This window comes from Phocoena sinus, chromosome 16 (genome assembly GCF_008692025.1).
Source record: "Phocoena sinus isolate mPhoSin1 chromosome 16, mPhoSin1.pri, whole genome shotgun sequence".
Classification (NCBI taxonomy): Eukaryota; Metazoa; Chordata; class Mammalia; order Artiodactyla; family Phocoenidae; genus Phocoena; species Phocoena sinus.
This window is the reverse complement of record NC_045778.1, coordinates 51,838,673-51,860,759: the sequence shown is the minus strand read 5'-3', so window position 1 is coordinate 51,860,759 and position 22,087 is coordinate 51,838,673. Positions and strand designations below refer to the sequence as shown.

The following is a 22,087-nucleotide window of genomic DNA, read 5'->3' as shown; positions in this document are numbered from 1 at the left end:
TGCTTACAAAATATATAGTCATATAACTGATAGCTATCATTAAATTCTGAGGTTGCCTGATACATTCATGTTCTCTTTCACATGGGACCTAGACAGAGCCCGAGTATGCGATAGAAAAGGGGAACTACTCGCCTGACTTTGTACCTCCCAGGGCTTGGTTATAGCTGACAGGTCGCACGCAGTCATCATCATTGCCCTTTAAAAGAAAACAAAAAGTGTTAAAATAGAAATGTAAAACAAGTTATTTTTGCCAAAAGAGAAATAAAATTCTGACTACTCACATGATAATCTCTTTTTTGGTTGGATCAATGGTTACGTATTTGATGGCCTCTTCTTCAGTTTCCATTTTTTCACAGGCATCAACAATTTTTTGAAACATCGTTCTCTTCCTAAAAAAGATACAGCTGTGCAACAATTTTAGCATATAAGACCAGAGATTAAAAGTGTCTTTAATGCATGCTTTTCAGGTTTTATGTTCCCAGTTTTCATCAAATGTTCATGTAGTGGATCAAAGGGGCTAGGGGAGCAGAACAGGGAATGGCTGTGTAACTTTGGCATAGAAAGGGTTTAAGACAGAAAAAGCACTAGCCACAAAGGGGAAAAAAACTGTTACGTTTGAATACATTAAAACTAAGTTACATGTGACAAAAAAAAGATAACATAAAGGCCACAGGCTGTGATGAAACACTGTAATGCATAAAACCAACAAAAAATTAGAAGCCAAAATATATGAAAAGATATGAAAATACAAGTGTGAATGGTAAGATACCATCTCACACTCAGATTAACAAAATAAATAGATTTAAATGAGCCCAGATCAAGAAGAGTCCAAATATGGGATAACAGGGACTCTTGTATGCTGCTGGTGGGAGTTTAAATTGGCATACCTACTCAGGAGTGCAGCAGATTTGCAATGTGGTATAAAATTTAAAATATGGAAATGCTACAACAATCCCATTTCTAGATATGTACTTTACAGAAACTCTCATATATATACAAGGCTATACAATGTAGGCAGTGATGAAAAATTGGAAATAATCTAAATGTCCATGAATAGAAGAATGGCTAAATTATGGTATATTCACACAGGTGAATATACATTTAAAAAGAATGAACTGGATTTCCATTTACCACCAAGCTAAATCTTCAAAACATTGTGTGAAAACAAGCTGCAGAAAGGTATACACGGTATGATACCATTTATGGAAAAATTTTAAACACACTTAATGCCATATAAAAACATGAATACACAGCAATATCAGAGTGGTGGTATCTGCGAAGGAGAAGGGGAGAGGGTTTTCATTATAGAGTGGGCATGGGATGCCTCAACTGCATCACTTTTTCCCCTTAAAAAAAAAAGATGTAAGACAAAATCTTAGCATTTGTTGAATCTGAGCTATAGCTATTTGGATATCAGTTATGTATTTCTAAATAATCTGTCTTCATGTTTGAACTATTTAACATAAATTTTTAATGAAGAAGGATCAGAGAGGCACAATTTAATACTGCCCATCCAAGTTGTTAAATACTTAGATCCTATAACTAGTTCACCTTGTTCTAATACATTTTAAACTTTACAATTCACCGACAAGAAATTGTGCGGAAGCTTGGAGTATCTGGCCTCCTTGGTAATCATTATTATTATAAATAGGGTAGCACTCTGCTGTATATAAGTCCACATTTTTTGAGTTTGTTAATGTGCATCAGTATCACCAAGACTTTTCATCTCTCGGACTCTGGCAGGATCACGTGTCTGAGCCTGCAACTCTAAACACCAGATTGTGGACTACGATGGATTAATTCACCAGGACAAAAGTCACCTCGTAAGGTTTTGTAGCGTTGCTCTTCTGGCAGTGCACCTACCTTGCTGCATATTCTTTAATTCAAATTTCTTCAGATAAACTAATATTAGGGGCTTAGGTTTTTAAAATATGTTTCCAGATGTCTAGTAAATTCATTATCAGGCATCTTAAGGGTATTCTATTGATAATACAAAAAGAAAAGAAGTGTGTGTGTAAATAAATACCTTTTAACTTTAAGGCAACAGACCATTTACGGAAGGCAGAACCACACAGAGTACAAGGGAGTTCTGTACTTACTTGAAATATAAAGCCAGGTCAGTTGCTATTATTGCAACTTCAAACAAATGAATAACTGTTTCAAACTGGCGTTTATTTAGGTTCTGGAAGATGTTTAAACTCTGTAAGATGAAAATTCACAATAAAGTGCCATCATTAATTTGCCTTTGATTCAACATACAAACCAAACAATGCTTAATAACATATAGATTATCCTATTATAGAAAGAAGAAAAACTAGGTCTTTCACTTTTTTTGCTTTCAGTTTTCTCTCTTGGATTAGGTTACCCCTCTACTGTACTTTGAGTAAGGTAATTATTTAAACTATAAAAACGGGTATCATTAGCAAATATTCAGGTAATCAATGTATAAGATTTTGGAGTAAATAAAAGTGTTTTCTTCCAGGACCATTTCAACAAAAACAATTGATTTTTTTTTAAATTTTCTGTAGTAATTGAGGAACCTTAATAAAGCATATCTGGTATTTATCCAATTGTTAGACATGTTGAATTATTTACTAGATAATTTCAGAGTGATTACAGAAATTGCTGGAAAACTTTCAGAAGCTGCAGGTTACAATAGTACTCACATACACATAGGAAAAAGTAAATTCTTCCAAGTTGTTCTTAAAATGATGTCTTGCGATTATATTTTACAAAGACTTAACTATACCTTTCTTCAAAGAGTTTCCCACTAATAATCTCTTCATACATGGATCAGCCTCAATTTTTAGTGTTCTAGAAAATGACAGTGTAAATCTGGGAGTGTTTTTTAAAAGGTATGATATTCCAAAAACACCATTTTAGGAATACAGGCCAAAGGACAAATGTATAGTGGGTTTTGCCAAATGAAGTTAACAGTTATGAAATACAGAAAAATTCCACTGGAAAGGAGGAAACAGTCTATTCACCTATGTGGAGATAGAGGCAGCATAATGTAGAAGAGAATACTGGGTCAAGCACCAAACAATAATAGTAAACACTCACCTAATGCTTACTGCTTCCCGGGCACTGTTGTAAGTGCTCTATGAACACTCTTAATTGCACAACAAACCACAGCATAGAGAGGTTAGGCAATTGCTCAAGGTTAAACAGCTAGTACACAGCAGAGCAGGTATTTAAACCAGTGCAGCAGGGCACCACACTGCCTCTCAGCAAGGAGCCCAGGTTCAGCTCCCAGCTTCCCCACTTGGCAGTTGTGTAATCCTGAACACCTCACTTATCTGTATTTGTTACATCAAATGGGGATAATAACACTTGCCCTAACTGCCTAGCACTCAGTCTGTGATCAATAAATATTTATGGAATGTTGATGCAAATGAGATAACTGGGAATGCATTTCAGAACTATAAGTTGCTACAAAATATACTTAAATTATTTAATTATTATATATCAGTATTACTGTTATATAAAGTTTTGAGGTAATTCCCAGGTAAAAATAGAATTGCAAACCCAAGACCAAATACAGCTCTGTCATTCCAGGAGATTGAACTATTAGCAAGAAGTAGACTAGAATTATGTGTTACTGTATACATAATACAAACCTCCATTTAAGTCATCTTTTTTTTTGTTTTTTTTTGCGGTACACGGGCCTCTCACTGTTGTGGCCTCTCCCGTTGCGGAGCACAGTTTCCGGACGCGCAGGCTCAGTGGCCATGGCTCACGGGCCCAGCCGCTCCACGGCATGTGGGATCTTCCCGGACCGGGGCACGAACCCGCGTCCCCTGCATCGGCAGGCGGACTCTCAACCACTGCGCCACCAGGGAAGCCCTAAGTCATCTTTTTATAACAGCTTCCATGACAAGAAAAATGGTATTGTACACAGCAGATATAAATAGTAGAAAAACAAGTTGTAATATTTGTTAAAATAATGAGTTCATAATAGCTATATTTTTAAATTGACAGAAGAAATGGCTGTTGGACACTATAATGAACAAAAAGAAAGTTTGTCTAGATCAAAATTAATGTCTTATTTGAGACAGTGCACAGCAGCCCCTTGGGCATAATCTCTGCACCAAATTGTCTGGATACAGGTTATTTTTAACCTGGTCTGGATTGACCAGGAAGAAGGAAGAGTAAGTGGGCCATTTGTCATTTTAATCCCACTTAACCTGCCCCTGATTTTGGTACACTGGTGGCCTGCCCTTGGACTGGTGGGGACCCAGTGGCATATTTACATCACTGAGTCACTGCCTTTATCTGTTCACTGATACACGTTATCATGTTCCCAAAATAATGTGTATTATGTAATTCCGACACATACTCCGTAGATCCAGTAGCACTTAAAGTCATCCTAGACTGCTGTACTAAGGACAAAAAGTTGGGGTCGTGTGGAAATGCCTTAAACTTTTAGATAAATTAATAGCACATGAAGTCATTTTAATCATATACTGAAAAATTTGCTAAAAGAGTGGATCTCAGGTGTTTTCACCACACACACACACACACAAAAAGGTTAATGTAAATTAATGACTAGTAATCATTTTACTATATATGTATATCAAAACAGCATGTTGTATACATTAAATATATGTAATTTTTAAAAATTAAAACAAATATAAACTTAAAAAAAAAAGCCAAATAAAAACATTATAGAATGGGGAGAGGGGGCACACAAAGCAGGTTGCTGAGTTTAAATAAATAATCCCTTAGGATAGAACTTGAGTCTACCAAACGCCAGACTGTACAGACAACACAACCATCAACCAAGTAAATCAGTATTTTTTATGCACCAGTTACTTTAATACAGGTACTTTTATTTTTAAACCTGGATACCTGTTGCTATTTGCTAAATATATGTGAGAGAGAAAAGCTATATATAAAGAGATAAAAATAAATATAACTTAATACTGTTAAACTTCATTTAAGTCATACCTTTTTCTAATCCAAAATAATAAAACAGCTATATTAAAGCAGATTGTCAAAAGGTCTTTCACTTTACAAAGTAAATCAATACTGGATTTTTTTAAAAAGATGATTAATGTCACACTTTTAAAATTAGTATAATTAAGAAAAAAGTGTACACTCAACCCTTTTCAGTACTGCTTCCTTTGTTGATAGCACAATATTCCTTATTTTCACTCTTCTCACTCATTTTCACTTTCATCTAAAAACACTGTAGAGGCCTCTAATTGAAAAACCCTTTCTTAATATTCTATTTTCTCTTTTCCTTCTCTCACAGCTAAGATTCTTAGAAGAGCTTCTAAGTGGTTTCTTTTTCAGCTGTGGTTATAGATTCACATAAAAGATCCTGTTTCTGTTTTGTATTAGTTGCTAGAAAGCTCTTGACCAAACCTGTGGCCCGTATCTAATAAATGTTTATACTTTTCACCGTATACATTTTGGGCCTTCACCATACGTCATCTTATTTTTATATTCCCATTAGCCCTCATTTTTTTCTTTAATGTTATATTTTTTGGACACTCCATTAAAAACATTTTGGAACAAGTTGAGGATTAAACATATATACATGCATGCAGGGTTTTTTTGAGTAAGCAAAGGCAGAGCCAGTGATCTTTTAATCAGAGCAAGAGGTCTTAGGATGTGGACAGCACACAGAAGGAAGGAAGGATGTCCCTCAAAAATCCAGTTTGACAACAGAGCAGCAGCAGAAGAGGAACTGATGGGAAAGCTATGCTGACATATATCTGCACTGACTCCTATTACTTAGTTGTCTGTGCCAAAGAGAATGCCCTGGGTAACAAGAAGTGATGGCAGGAAGTTTGGCATCGATGGCCGGATCCTAACACACAACCTGTAGCTTCAAGGGCTTTGGTTAACATGAGCCTTCCCAACTTCTGGAAAGCCCAAATTAAAGAGGGTGTGTTCCCCAGACCAAAGAAATAGAATCAGTGAGGCAGTGTTTGAGACAATAAATAGGAAGCTGGGCTGTCCTCAGTGCATTTCTGCCCGTCCTCACAGGATTCTTCGGCAGATGGCAAATTCCATTAAGGAATGAGTCGTTTTCAAAACAAACGACTGCATAAAACCTCTGCATAAAGACCACAAGAACACAAAATCTATGGACTCAATGCAATTGCAACCAGAATACCAGCAGGTTTGTGGATATGTGTATGTAAATTGACAAACTGATTTTAAAATTCAAATGAAAATACAAAGGCTTAATAAAAGCCAAGGCAGACTTGAAGTAGAACAAGGCTGGAGAATTTACACTGAAAGAAATTAAGGTTTATTATAAAGCTATAGTAGTTAAGATGGTATGATACTGACAAAGGAGAAACTGATCAGTGGAACAGAATAGAGAGTATGGAAGCAGTCCACCTTATTTTATAATCAGTTACCTGATTTATGACAAAAGGTCTCACTGAAGTGAAGTGGGAAAAGGGTGGCTTTTTTTTTTTGTGGTACGTGGACCTCTCACTGCTGTGGCCTCTCCCATTGCGGAGCACAAGCTCCAGACGCACAGGCTCAGCGGCCATGGCTCACGGGCCCAGCCGCTCCGCGGCATGTGGGATCTTCCCGGACTGCGGCACGAACCTGTGTCCCCTGCATCATCGGCAGGCGGACTCTCAACCACTGCGCCACCAGGGAAGCCAAGGGTGGCCTTTTTAATAAATGGTGCCGGGTCATCTGGATTTCCACCTGGACAGAAAAATGTATATTGATCTCTACATCAAACCATATATAAAGATAAGTTGTGGACTTCCCTGGTGGCGCAGTGGTTAAGAATCCGCCTGCCAATGCAGGGGACACGGATTTGAGCCCTGGTCCGGGAAGATCCCACATGCTGCGGAGCAGCTGAGCCCATGCATCACAACTACTGAGCCTGTGCTCTGGAACCTGTGAGCCACAACTACTGAAGCCCGCACAGCTAGAGCCCATGCTCTACAGCAAGAGAAGCCACCACAATGAGAAGCCCACGCACTGCAACAAAGAGTAGCCCTTTCTGGTTGCAACTAGAGAAAGCCTGCACACAGCAATGAAAACCCAACGCAACCAAAAATAAATAAATTTATTTATTTAAAAAAAAAATAAGTTGTAAAAAGACTGTGGATCTAAATGAGAAAGGTAGAACAATACCAGTTATAGAGAAAAATATCTTCATTACCTTGAATAGTCAAAGATTTTTAAGATGAGAAAAAACAGTTAATCTTTAAAAAATTGATCAAATGGACATTAAAATTAAGAACTTCTATTTATCCAAATCCAACATTAAGAGTAAAAAGGCAATTCACAGAAAGGGAGAAAATATTTGCAATACAAATTTCTGACAAAAGATATATAAACCAGAATAAAGAATTCCTACAAATCAAGTTGAGAACAAAGCAACCCCAAAACAGAATTTCAAAAGGTTAATAAACATAAACTGTAGTTCATGTTAATCAATGCTATTTAATTTGACACATTAAATTCAGTGCAATGTCACTACATTCCCATCAGAGTGACTAAAATGAGAAAGATGGAAAGTACAAAGCGTTGGAGAGGATGGAGAGCCACTGGAACTGTTGGTAAGAACATATATTAGTACAACCATTTTGGAAAACTGCTTGTCAGCATTCACCAAAGTTGAACATATGCTCATCCTTTGGCCAAGCAACTCTATTTCTAGGTACATACCAAACAGAAATGCACACGTGTATTCACAAAAAGACATGTAATAGAGAGTCACAGAACACCATACGTAACAACCCTGAATCAGAAATCACATACATGTCTTTCAGTAGTTGACTGAGTACATAAATGTAGTGTACACACACACACCCCAACCCCAAACTAAGAAAATAACAACGGAAGAAAGGAACACAAAAAGCAAATGAAAAATATATCAAAGGAAATACCCAGTGGAACATGAAAAATTCACACCAGTAATATCCATAGTTTCAAAACCATAAGAACTTAAAGAGGAGACTGCAAGGCAACAGTAAAATTAAAAGTGAACTAGCAGAACTAGTAGTAGAATGAAAAAAATGGAATTGAACATAAAAGCAATATAATTGGTGAAATCCACATTAAAGCTATACTCAAATAGAATAAGCAAGTGAACTGCAGCAAGGGACATAGTCCACAGTCTTGAGGAAATTAAAATGGAAAAGAACAAATCTATGAAAATATACAGGCACCTCCCTGGTGGTCCAGTGGTTAAGAATCCGCCTTCCTATGAAGGGGATGCGGGTTCAATCCTTGGTTGGGGAACTAAGATCCCACATGCTGTGGGGCAACTAAGCCCGCACACCACAACTACTGAGTCTGTGCGCCACAACTAGAAGGCTATGTGATGCAACTAAGAGCCCACGCGCCACAACGAAAGATCCCATGTGCCGAAACTAAGACCTGACGCAGCCATAAATAAATATTTTAAATATATATAAAGAACATAATAGAAATAAATGGTAAGAAGACTCAATATATACATAATTGGTATTCCCAGTGTATTAGAAAAATGTTCAAAGATACAATGAAAATAAAAAACTTTCCTGAAATTAAAAAAAAAAGAATTCTGTGGATCATAAGCGTAACCCATGACAAGGAAAAAATAGATGCAGAATGGTCAATACCCAGACATTCTGACAAAGTTACTAAAATATGAAGAATTAAGAATCATATGAAAAGATATACAATGGAGAAAAGACAGCCTCTTCAGTAAGTGGTGCTGGGAAAACTGGACAGCTACATGTAAAAGAATGAAATTAGAACACTCCCTAACACCATACACAAAAATAAACTCAAAATGGATTCGAGACCTAAATGTAAGACCGGACACTATAAAACTCTTAGAGGAAAACATAAGAAGAACACTCTGACATAAATCACAGCAAGATCTTTTTTGATCCACCTCCTAGAGTAATGGAAATAAAAACCAAAATAAACAAATGGGACCTAATGAAACTTCAAAGTTTTTGCACAGCAAAGGAAACCATAAACAAGACGAAAAGACAACCCTCAGAATGGGAGAAAATATTTGCAAATGAATCAACGGACAAAGGATTAATCTCCAAAATATATAAACAGCTCATGCAGCTCAATATTAAAGAAACAAACAACCCAATCCAAAACTGGGCAGAAGACCTAAATAGACGTTTCTCCAAAGATGACATACAGATGGCCAAGAAGCACATGAAAAGCTGCTCAACATCACTAATTATTAGAGAAATGCAAATCAAAAGTACAATGAGGTATCACCTCACACCAGTCAGAATGGGCATCATCAGAAAATCTACAAACAACAAATGCTGGAGAGGGTGTGGAGAAAAGGGAACCCTCTTGCGCTGTTGGTGGGAATGTAAATTGATACAGCCACTATGGAGAACAGTATAGAGGTTCCTTAAAAAATTAAAAATAGAATTACCATATGATCCAGCAATCCCACTACTGGGCATATACCCAGAGAAAACCATAATTCAAAAAGACACATGCACCCCAATGTTCATTGCAGCACTATTTACAATAGCCAGGTCACGGAAGCAACCTAAATGCCCATCGACAGACGAATGGATAAAGAAGTTGTGGTACATATATATACAGTGGAATATTAGCCATAAAAAGGAACAAAATTGAGTCATTTGTTGAGACCTGGATGGATCTAAAGACTGTCATACAGAGTGAAGTAAGAAAGAGAAAAACAAATATCGTATATTAACGCATGTATGTGGAACCTAGAAAAATGGTACAGATGAACCGGTTTGCAGGGCAGAAGTTGAGACACAGATGTAGAGAACAAATGTGTGGACATGAAGGGGGGAAAACTGTGGTGTGGGGATGGTGGTGTGCTGAATTGGGCGATTGGGATTGACATGTACACACTGATGTGTATAAAATTGATGAGTAATAAGAACCTGCAGTATAAAAACAAACAAAAAAGAATCATGAGTCTCTATGCAGAAAAATCAAGTCACATGAGAGGGAGAAAGTCCGGTTGGCCATTTATACCTCTCAGGGCAATGCTTCAATGCCGAAAGACATTGGAGCAATTTCCTACAATTTCTGAGAAAAAGAAAGTGACCCAAGACCTTTATATTCTGCCAAACTGACTTTCAAAACTAAATGTAACAAACAGATCTTAGGCATGTACTTAGCTTAGACTCTCGGGGAAAAACTACCAAGTAACACAAATCGAGCTAATCAAGATAGAATACAGAGGAATGGACAAGCCATGGTAGAAAGACTGAGGTTAAGTATCAGGCCCATTTAAAAGTAGAATTAGGAATAAACAATTGTGCCTCTTTGGTCTTGGCCACAGAAAAGAGATGACAAAGGGAACACTGTCATTTGGAAAGCATCACAATGAGACGCACACTGTGGCTCTAAGGCCTCCCACCTTCAGAAGCACACCTGTGACAAATGTGGCTGCCCTACCAGGCAGAAGAGGAAGTGTGCCTGGAGTGCCTAAGCTGAGGACAGAACACCACTGGAGCAGGCAAGTGAAGCACCTACAGATTGTATACTGAAGCTTCAGGCATGGATTCTGGGGAAAACAACACCTAACCCAAGAAAGCCACTAGGGTAGAATCCAGTTCATCTTAGGGATTTCAACCATTAGTCATGCAATAAATGCTCTGGTTTAAAAAAAATAGACAATTGTGGAAATTATAGAGCAAAATGAATTTTACAACTACTGATAACAGTAAAAAAAATACTTTTAAGGATAATAAATACCTTACAAAATAGAGGTGGAGATGCTGGAAGCAGTATAAGTATTCTAATTGTTTCACGTTTCATAGCAGGGAGTTCATGGATGATGTAAAGTTAACAGGTATGGTCTAAAATCAAACATCTAAATGTCTGCTATAGTTTTTCACACTTTCCCGTAATCACCGGTTATTGATTTTAGGGTTCTCTTTAAGAACTAATATCTCTTGTGATAAGAACACAGTCCTCTGAAGTTCTGTAATTCTTTCCATTAAAAAAAAGTTTCTTCTGTTAAATTCAAGTAGTAGAATTAAAATTTTCATATAAAATAAATGGACTACCACTCAGCAATGAAAAGGAATGAATCACTGCTGATTCATTCATTCAACACGAACAAATCACAAAATTATTATTCTGTATGAAAGAACCCAGCACAAAAGAGTAATTATTGCATGATTTCATTTATATAAAAATCTAGAAGATTTTAACTATAGTGACTAAAAACATTTCAATGGTTGCTTCGGGCTGGGAGGGGAGAGAGGCACTGACTGCCCGGGGGCAAAAGGAATCCTTTGGGATGACAGAAGTGTTCTGTATCTTGAGTGTGGTAGTTCCCAGGTGTATGAATAGAATTCATAGAACTTTTATGAAAAACAAATTAAAGGGATGCCGCTTATTGTACATACATTACACTTCAATAAACTTAATTAAATAAAAACTCTAACCAAAGAAATAGCTTGGATAGTAAGATCCCATTTTTCTAAACTTGTTTCTGTCCTTCTCCCTTTATATATTCACAGAGGGCTACAATGAATTTCATTAAATGTTAGTGAAATGTCTATTTCTGAGTGATAGGATTTAAAGTGATTTTTTAATATTTATCTTTGGAATGTTTCCTATTGCTTGAATTTTTATAGCGGGCATGTGTAATTTTTACAACTATTGTCATTAATTTAAAATATAGATAAGTCTATAATATTCCATTTGTTCTTCCGGGGAATTGTGCTGGACACGTGATGTAGAGACAGGTGCACAGAACAAGAAAGGAGGCCTCTGTCCCAGCCCCACTCCAGCTGGGCCCCCATCTGCTCAGCTGGTTTCACCTGCCCACAGAAAGAGTCTAACTTTGCTCCCCCCTCTACCAATAACAGGCCATTTTTGTTCTCCTAGTGCCATGAAAATGGCAATAAAATATAAGTTCTGCGTAGCACACCAAAATAGAAATGGCTCCAATTCATCCTGATGAGGGCACTCGGGAGATGAGTTCTAGTCCTCAATGTGCTACATGTGACACCCATAAGAGAAGATTGCCAACATGTTTGTGGTTTGCTGGTGACCATACGCAAGATATTTAATTTCTTCTTCATTTCTTCTTTGTATAATACAAGGTCAGTGTGAAAAGGCATAAATAAAGTTCGTGAAGTGTTTTGAATAATAAATGTGTTGTTATTTATGCTGAGCAATGCATTTTGTCATTCCGACAGCACATTGTGGTATTAAAGCTTCTATTCTGACAAATTTGGCTAACAAGACTTTTCCACCTATTCATTAGGTTAAAGGGTGGGTTTCTGACTAGTTTAGAATACAGATGGTTCTGTCCTCAAAGCAGGGAATCCAACTCTACTGGGACATAAAGATATTTTAGTTCAAAGCCTGATAATATACAAAACAAAATAAGTAACGTCCACGATATGACAAAATTGCTAGATAAATCATAGGGATTTCCCTTATGTAAAAAGATTAGTTTTAAGTGTAAATATTTTCTTTATACAATAAATAAATAAAAGAACTGTATTGTCTCTCAAAAAATGTACTGAGACAACTGTATTGTCTCAAGAAAGAACATCTGATGGTTGAAATTTCATTTTTTTTCAGCATTCAATTTGCCTGCTCATAAAATGCTCTGTGATTGCATTTATTGCCTAGCGACTCTATTTACAACCCTTAAAAGTCTGCAATTAGCAGGTCGAATAGCACTGTAGACAGGTCCTCGCCAAGGTGGTACAGATTACTAAGATGCAATATTCCTTTTTAGAAAGAATAATAAGCCTTTATATAGCCATCAAAACCAGTTCAGACTGCAGAGTAAATAACATTAAAAAAATTAAGATGGAAAACAACAACTCTATTATAAACTCTCAAATCCCAGAAAGGAAAAACATATGAGCTACTAGGAGCCTTCCAAAGTTAAGCACTTAAACATTTGGCTGTAAAGGTTTAAAAATATATTTTGCGTTAGTAGGTAAACATAAAATTAAATTATTTTTGATACTACCTGCCTGTGGTATACATAATCAGTGGGATGAATGGAAAGTTCTTACTCAAAAATACAAGACTGTCCCAACCAGTAAAACAAAGACTCATAACAAATTGGATAATAACAATTTACTCTTATCTTCCTGAACTACTTTCAATTCTACTCTAATTCTCATAGGACAGATATTATCATCTTTTTTATGATACTACTGCAGGGACAGGTCCTGGCTACACATGAGAATTATGAAAATTCTTATTAAAAATGCAGATTCCTGGGTCCAATCCCCAGGGAGCCTGGTAAGCGCAAGATGAAGCCCAGGATGTGTTTTTGAAAGCCTGCCCACCTCCGCCCTGTGAAATCGATCACTCTGACACAGATGGTCTGTGTCCCCCTGTCTGGATGCAGCCTGCAATCACAGGCTGTTGAAAACATTTAAATCATGTGTTTATTTGTTTTGTTTTTCCACTCTTCTGCCTGGTTGCCCTGTCTTACAAGTTTTCCCACTTGGCTTTTGATTATCTAGAAGAATGTAGTGTTATCTTTCTAAACTTGGACATATTTCCATATACCCGCGTCCCCTGAGCCTAAAAAAAGATTATTATTGAAACTGAAAAAAGCTCCACTCTCCCGAAGGCTTATTTATCCTAATGAACTCGTATGATTCTAGACAGTTTCTCTGTCGAGACAAAACAGTATTCCCATCCATCTACTAATGATTCATTCTGGGTTAGAATTTTCTCAAGATATATTTTTTTAAATAAAACTAGATTATATTCACCACCTTTCTCACAAGCCTCTATACCCCTCAAATAAAATCAGTAAAAAGAATAATGACTGCCTTCTACAGAAGGTTAGTAGTACATGATATTGCATAAATCAAAGTGAATTCAAGACCAAGCTTAAGCCACTTCCTGTGAAAAGCTTCCTGATCCCGCCCCTCTTCTCCCCTGTGTCCTGCCCACTCCTGAATGTGACACCTCCCTCTGGAACTCTTGGGAGATTCACTCAGTGCCTCTGATGGCAGTTGTCCGATCTGTCTTACAGCCTGATTTCATGCCTACCCCTCAACTACCAAAGCTTGACTTTCTCAGAGATACAGACAGTGCCTTACAGTGCATACCACATGAATCAGAAAAGCAGTGGCTGTGTAGCCTCCTTTTCTCTTTACATTCATACATACCCAGGGTGCATAGAGCCCTCTCACATCCACCTTAAGCTTTTTCTTCTTTCTTCACAAACCCACAGAGATTCTGTGACTTTCCATGGCTCTTTTCTCCTCTATCTCAGCTACTTCCAACTTGGCTGTTCAAAAACTATTGCAATATAGCAATTTCTATCAATTGACTTCAATAAGGGTATATACTGTCAACCGCCAGAACTCAAGGCCGTCCTCTTTCTAAGCATTTTCTGTGGGTTAGTGCTTTGATCCAGAGCTTGTGAGCTGCCCTAGAGAGAGAGAGAGACCCACGTACCTCATCCTGCAGGAGAGTCTTACTGTACTCCAGGTGGTGCCTCTCCAAGATGGACGATCCATGAAGCCTTGCTAATGGAGATGTGGATCTAGGAGGAAAAGGATAATTTTAGCTATTTAAACATTACACATAAGGTTACATGATGCAGAATCTTTACAATCTGAGGATTTTTTTTCATTTCTTCCCTCTCCCCTAATGCCTGTGAAACAGTTGGAAGTAACATATTGGAAAAGAATCTTTAGATTTAGAACAGGAGAACACGCTCTTTTTAAAAAGTCCTTTAAAAAAAAACAACCCTAATTTGTTAAATGCGTAAAGTGATTGACTTGTTTAAACTACGAAGTTTGGTTCACTCCCTGCATCTAAAATTGTTAGCTTCCCTGGAGCTTACGGAGGTGACTATGACTTATAGAACATGTAGCAAACTTGTTGAAGCCCATAGTTTATTTGCACAGAAAGTGTATATTAAGAATTTCCAGGAACCAAAATGAAAATGATGATAAAGTAACATTTCTTTTCTCCTCTAAGACAGTGACATAAATTTAAATTTCCCATTTGTTAGTGGTGAGGTCACAGCTTTATGTAAAGTGGGGACTTTGGTACCCTGTCTTCCTGTTCAAGGAAGGGGAAGCAACATTGAAAATAAAAAGGTGTGCACAGGGAACTCTGTTCAATATTCTATAATAACCTAAATGGGAAAAATACTTGAAAAAGAACAGATACGTGTATGTATAACTGAATCACTTTGTTGTACACATGAAACTAACACAACATTGTAAATCACCTACACTCCAATATAAAATAAAATTTTTTTAAAAAAAGAAAATAAAAAGGTGAAAAGAAAAGATGGAGAGAAGCCGAGGTGAAAGGTCTAATAGATAATATGAAGACTTTGTTACAGAAATATGGAATAAATAATTTTAAGGAAGGGAGAAATCGGAAATATGGGTGGCAGTCTCAGTAGAGTTTCACTTAATTTCAGAAAGAACAGAACTTTAGGGAGGAGAGGAGTCATTAACAGGTCACTAACAGGTCTGGTAAACCAAGTATTCTAGTTAGGGAACAATCAGACTATGTCCGATCCATATTATAATTTATCATAATTTTAATACATATTCAAATACCTACACTGTGTCAGCACTGGAGATTTAAACAAATTAAAAAAGCTCAATTTCAGTTAGAAATGAGTGGTATCTTAGTTCCTTTAGGTTTAAAAACATTACTCAAGAAAGGTTACTGGGGAGCTAGATATTCAACCAGTCTCAAAATAACACCTCACAGATTACGTATTAGTACAAAGGAGAAAATGTACCTTTGCATAAAGAGATCTGCTGAATATTACTCATAAATAGTTTAACTTAACCTTGTAGTTAATGGAACAAATTGATATCATGAGCCTGCAATGCACTGAGAAGGATACAACATCACCTACGTAGAATTCCCACCAAAAATGTTTACCCTGAATCTAGTAATCAGAAAACAACTGGACAAATCCAAATTGAGGGATATTACGCAAAACAACTGGTCTAGACTCTTCAAAAATGTCAACATTCTGAAAGATCCAAAAAAGTTAAGGAACAATTCTAGATTAAAGGAGATTCAAGATATTTGACAACTAAATGCAATGTGTGAGCCTTGATTGGACCCAAAACAGAGAAGAAAAGATAGTTATAAAGGACATTATTGGGGAAATTGGAATAAACATTCTGTATTAGATAACAGTATTGTACCAATGTTAAATTTCTTGAGAGCCATCATTATACTGTGTTTATATAAACAAATGTCCTCCACGTTCTCAGGGAATATATGCTGAAATATTTTCGGGTGAAAGGTCATGCATGAGGCCTGAAACTATCTCACAAATGGTTTAGTAAAGAAAAAATTATTTTTTATACACACACATCTGTTAACCCAGTTGAGTAACATCCCAACTTCCTGAAGGAATCTGAAGATGCGGGGTGGGTGTGGGCGACTATTGTCAGTATATTCTGGGAAATTTTGCAGTGGTAAAGATGACTGAAGACTGGATACAAGTAAATTTTACCCTAAAATTTAAGAAGTAGAAAATGGTATAATCTGTAGACGACAGAACAGGGAGATTGACGTTAATCTATGAAACAGTTTAAACTGCTTCAGAGCTTGCAAGCACTTACAGAATAACTACTAGGAAATTCCAGAGAAGGTATAGAAAGAGAAAATGATGCTGAATTGATGTTATGAACACTTTTGTGATATGGTTTGTGAGAGAGGAAGGCCAGAAACAGTGTGTGTCTGGATTTCAGCAAGACAGCTGAGAAGAAGCTTCAAGATGTGTTCTGTATGAGCTGGAATATTAAGTGTGGACAAATACTGAACAGCACCACCCAGTGAGTGCTGCTTAATTAACTGTCCTCCCCAGGGAGAGGTTTCTAGCCCCAAGTCTCACAACTCTGCCCTGGCTTTGTCCTGATGCACAGTTTTATCAATGACTTGAATGAATATTGATGGAAATCATGACTATCTAATTTTCAGATGATAAAAAAGCTGGAAAAAATATCGAATCCATTGGTTGATAGACTGCTTTAAAAGGCAATTTCAATTAAGAGTGGAATAAAGAATCAGATTAACACAGCAAAGGAAACCATAAGTGAAGTGAAAAGACAACCTACGGAATGGGAGAAAATATTTGCAAACAATGTGACTGCCAAGCGATTAATTTCCAAAATATACAACCAGCTCATACAGCTCAATATAAAAAAAACAAACTAATGACCCAATCAAAAACTGGGCAGAAGACCTAAACAGACATCTCTCCAAAGAAGACATACAGATGGCCAACAGGCACATGAAAAGATGCTCAACATTGCTAAGTATTAGAGAAATGCAAATCAAAACTACAATGAGGTATCACCTCACACCAGTCAGAATGGCCATCATTAAAAAAATCTACAAATAATAAATGCTGGAGAGGGTGTGGAGAAAAGCAAACCCTCCTGCAGTGTTGGTGGGAATGTAAGTTGGTGCAGTCACTATGGAAAACAGTATGGAGGTTCCTTATAAAACTAAAAATAGAGTTACTATGTGATTCAGCAATACCACTCCTGGGCATATATCAGGAAAAGACAAAAACTCTAATTCAGAAAGATACATGCACCCCAATGTTCATAGCAGCATTATTTACAATAGCTAGGACAAGGAAGCAAACTAAATGTCCATCGACAGATGAACGGATACAGAAGATGTGGTGTATATATATATATATATATGGTATATATACCACACAGAAAATGTGGGAGATATATATATATATATATATATGTATATGTGTATATGTGTGTGTATATATATATATGTGTGTGTGTGTGTGTATATATATATGTGTGTGTGTGTGTGTGTATATATATATATATATATATATATATGATGGAATATTACTCAGCCATATAAAAGAATGAAATAATGCTATTTGCAGCAACATGGAAGGACCTAGAGATTATCATATTAAGTGAAATAAGTCAAAGACAAATATTATATGATATCACTTATATGTAGAATCTCAAAAAATCATACACATGAACTTATTTACAAAACAGAAATAGACTCACAGACATAGAAAACAAACTTAGGTTACCAAAGGGGAAAGAGGGAGGGAGGGATAAATTAGGAGTTTGGGATTAACACACACACACCACCATATATAAAACAGACAAACATCAAGGACCTTCTGTATAGCACAGAGAACTATATTCAATATCTTATAATAACCTTTAATGGAAGAGAATATGAAAAAGATAGATTATATATATACATATATATGTATATATATAAAACTGAGTCACTTTGCTGTACACCGGAAACTAACACAATGCTGTAAATCAACTAAACTTCAATTTTAAAAAAAGAACCAAATTAAGAAGATGAAATTTAATTAGGATTAAATATAAAGTATTTCAGATCATGTTTGGATTATTATGTCAAACCCCAAGACCCACATTTATTTTTTAACATCTTTACTGGGGTATAATTGCTTTACAATGGTGTGTTAGTTTCTGCTTTATAACAAAGTGAATCAGTTATACATATACATGTGTTCCCATATCTCTTCCCTCTTGCGTCTCCCTCCCTCCCACCTTCCCTATCCCACACCTCCAGGGGGTCACAAAGCACCGAGCTGATCTCCCTGTGCTATGCAGCTGCTTCCCGCTAGCTATCTACCTTACGTTTGGTAGTGTACATATGTCCATGCCTCTCTCTCACTTTGTCACAGCTTACCCTTCCCCCTTCCCATATCCTCAAGTCCATTCTCTAGTAGGTCTGGGTCTTTATTCCTGTCTTACCCCTAGATTCTTCATGACATTTTTTTTTCTTAAATTCCATATATATGTGTTAGCATACGGTATTTGCCAAGACCCACATTTAAGGAATGACATAAAAACACTGGAGGGGGTTCACAGAAGAATAACAGATAAAATTATATGTATAGAAAATATTATATGAGAAATGATTAAAATAAAAGTTCAACCAGGTATATTCAGCCAGGAAAAGAGGAGGGGAAAATAATAATTCTCTTTAATATACGAAGGAATAGCCTGTGGATGAGAAACTATACATATTCTAACACCTTCAGAGACTTGAACTAGGACTAACAGAAGTTATAAGGAGACCAGTTTCAATTTGATATCATGAAGAACATTCAGCCATTAGAATCATTCAAAAATATGAGTCCCTTATGAGCCATCATAAAAAATAATGGAATGTAGACTAGAGAACTCGGGAAGAAATACAGTAGGGAAGAGGCCTGCGTTGAATGTGGGGCGGAGGAGGACGAGATAAATGCTAAAGTTCCTCAGATTTTTTGCTGATAACCACATCTCATCAGACACAAAACGGAGGTGAGTAAAGGAGACTGAAAGATGAGAGAATTGAAAAACTAACCAAGAAAAGGGGGATGAAAGGAACAAAGAAAACTATGAACCTATGAAAGAATGAAGCAGAAAACAAAATGGCCAGAAAAGTGAACAAAGAGAACAAAAGAACTCAAGGGGATAATAAAAATTTGAAAATGGCAAGGTTTCTAGGGCATTGCCAGAGGGCATAGTCTAAAGATGGGAGATAAGGATGAAAACCAGAACCCAGGGGGTTGGACATTCTGGAGACAAGAAATCAGACCAAGGACACAAGGTCAAGCCAGGAAGCTGTGTTCAGCGTACACCGCATGGTAGCCTGATGGGTACCACCAATATGAGAATAATAATTCAGTCTTATTCAATCTTCTGTTAACTGTTTTTACCAGTGTAATGTCTCCAGATCTTTGTGGACTCCTGAGCAATTCCCCCAGCACAGTAAGGGCACATAAGGAGATTCATCAAGTAAGACAGAAATAAAGACACAGACCTACTAGAGAATGGACTTGAGGATATGGGGAGGGGGAAGGGTAAGCTGTGACAAAGTGAGAGAGTGGCATGGACATATATACACTACCAAACGTAAAACAGCTAGTGGGAAGCAGCCGCATAGCACAGGGAGATCAGCTCGGTGCTTTGTGACCACCTAGAGGGGTGGGATAGGGAGGGTGGGAGGGAGGGAGACGCAAGAGGGAAGAGATATGGGAACATATGTATATGTATAGCTGATTCACTTTGTTGTAAAGCAGAAACTAACACACCATTGTAAAGCAATTATACTCCAATAAAGATATAAAAAATAAAATAAAATAAATAAAATAAAATGGATAACTGGGACTTCCCTGGTGGTCCAGTGGTTAGGATTCCATGCTTCCACTACAGCGGGACACAGGTAAGAATCAATAAACGTATATGTGTAACTGAACCACTTTGCTGTACACCTGAAACTATCACAACATTATTAATCAACTATACTCCAATATAAAATAAAAAGGTAAACAAAAAAAATAAAGGGCTGGAACTCTCAAGACGAAGACGTTGCTTACCCGGAACCCAGAATGGAGATTCCCTTTTCAAGGCAAAGCCTGATTGGTAGAGTTGCTGAAGGTGAAAAGTCACTGCTCACGAGGTGCATTTCATTCACTGAGTAAATTTCTTCAGCACCTACTATGTTTCACATATACAATTTCACGTGATTCTCACAGCAGTCTTTAAGAGGTCAATATTATACCCATTTTACAGTTAAGAAACAGAATCTCAAATAGATTAAATGATTTGCCCAAGATCCCTCAACTGGGAAGTATCTGGATCCCATAAAACCAGACTCCAAAGCTCATTCTCTCTAAATTGTCTCACTCCCTCTGGTACCTCTGGAGAGGGGTAGGTCATGTGTCACAGATGAAGATACAGTGTGGCCAAGGCAGACAGAGCTTCTTAAATGTCACTATCAAGGAGTTAGGCTGGCTATGGCATTGCTGATGAATTTTGAAAAGTGTCAATGACACAATAACAGTAATAATAATAATACTTAATAATTATTAACTTCCAAGAGCCAACCATGAGCTGAGTGCCTTATATATATATCTCATTTAATCTTTACAACGACCTTAAGCGTTAGGTACCATTACTATAATTATTATTTTCCCAATGAGGAACTCGAAGCTTAGAAAGTTTAAATAACTTGTGAACCCAATAAATCCAAATCTGAGCTGAGGGCCTGTACCCTTATAATTGCACTTCTTTTCTTGGGCAAGAGAGGAAGATGGTGATGATGTTAAGATGCAAGGCCAGCTGAAGGTCAGTTGGTGGAAGTAGAAGGACCAGGGACGTGAGAGTCGTCAGCCCAGGAAAAAATGTTCTCTAGCTTGAGCTGGTGGGGTGCTACCCAGGTGTGTACAGGTGTAAGCCAAAGATCAATGCTCTTTAATGTATGAATTCAATACTTTGATGAAACAAAGTTGAAAAAAGAAGGAGTGAAGGCGTTTACAAATAAGGGTGGTGGGGCACCAGAACACGTTGATGTGGCCACATGTGTTCACTTACTTCATCTGATACAAGTTATTGGTGCCTCTGTGGTCAATGTCATGGCAGAAGGCAGCAGCAAGCATGGCAAAGGCTTCAAGATCCGTGTAGTATTTCTTCAGTCTTCCTGTCTAAAACAATAGACATACATATTTACTAGGATTAAGGCACCTCTGCAGCATGTGCAGTGAGGCCGGCCTGCAATGGGGAAGGGGGTCTGCTGTCTTTTTAGAGCAAGCTGGCTTTATTTCTTGAGGACTGTAGCTCATTCTGGGCAGTTACAAACCCAGCACGTAACTGAATTTTCCTTTATGGATGTAAGGACATGAGTGTCAGAGTGATAATTCAGCCAAACGCCCAGGGATACCCACATACCCTGGCATCATCTCCAGGGGGGTTGGGGGTTTATGGGACTGTATCCATGAATTCCAAAATTACTGATCTAAAGTGATGGACTGTATCCATCGCTCACCACACTCAGGAGGGAGATGCACAGGTTTATGATGACTCACAGGCTCTGCACCTACCATCAGCAAAGTGAACATCGTCTGCCCCACGTTGAACCCGTGTCGCCAGTTGTGGTAAGTGACGGCACGGTACCCCTTCCTCACCGTGTACATCCATCTGGTGAGAACCTGCCACCAAAGAAGACACCACCACTCAGACTTTGGAGGAGAATTCGAAAGGTAAGAAGGTCTGTGACAACCTTATCTGAAAAGATAGGTTGGCCTTGTTTACAGGGTTTAAGTGGACAAACTGACGAAGTTAATGATCATTTAAAATCCACACTG

General features: G+C 37.4%; 2 protein-coding genes across 3 annotated transcripts in view; one reads left to right on the top strand and one right to left on the bottom strand.

The window, feature by feature from the left end:
• LOC116741687 (protein FRA10AC1) overlaps window positions 1–2,565 on the top strand; it is a 51,484-nt gene extending 48,919 nt beyond the window's left edge. The window contains exon 15 of the transcript XR_004346233.1: window positions 1,744–2,565. The gene's annotated coding sequence lies outside the window, so the exon portion shown is untranslated. The remainder of the gene's footprint in view (window positions 1–1,743) is intronic.
• The window catches only part of PDE6C (phosphodiesterase 6C), a 64,502-nt gene that overhangs the window by 5,837 nt on the left and 36,578 nt on the right, over window positions 1–22,087 (bottom strand). For both annotated transcript variants that reach the window (XM_032608615.1, XM_032608614.1), the window contains exons 13-18: window positions 21,824–21,931; window positions 21,318–21,427; window positions 14,392–14,479; window positions 2,100–2,200; window positions 282–389; window positions 133–196 (exon numbers count right to left, since the gene is read on the bottom strand). In XM_032608615.1, the coding sequence (XP_032464506.1) occupies window positions 133–196; window positions 282–389; window positions 2,100–2,200; window positions 14,392–14,479; window positions 21,318–21,427; window positions 21,824–21,931 (579 nt within the window). The remainder of the gene's footprint in view (window positions 1–132; window positions 197–281; window positions 390–2,099; window positions 2,201–14,391; window positions 14,480–21,317; window positions 21,428–21,823; window positions 21,932–22,087) is intronic.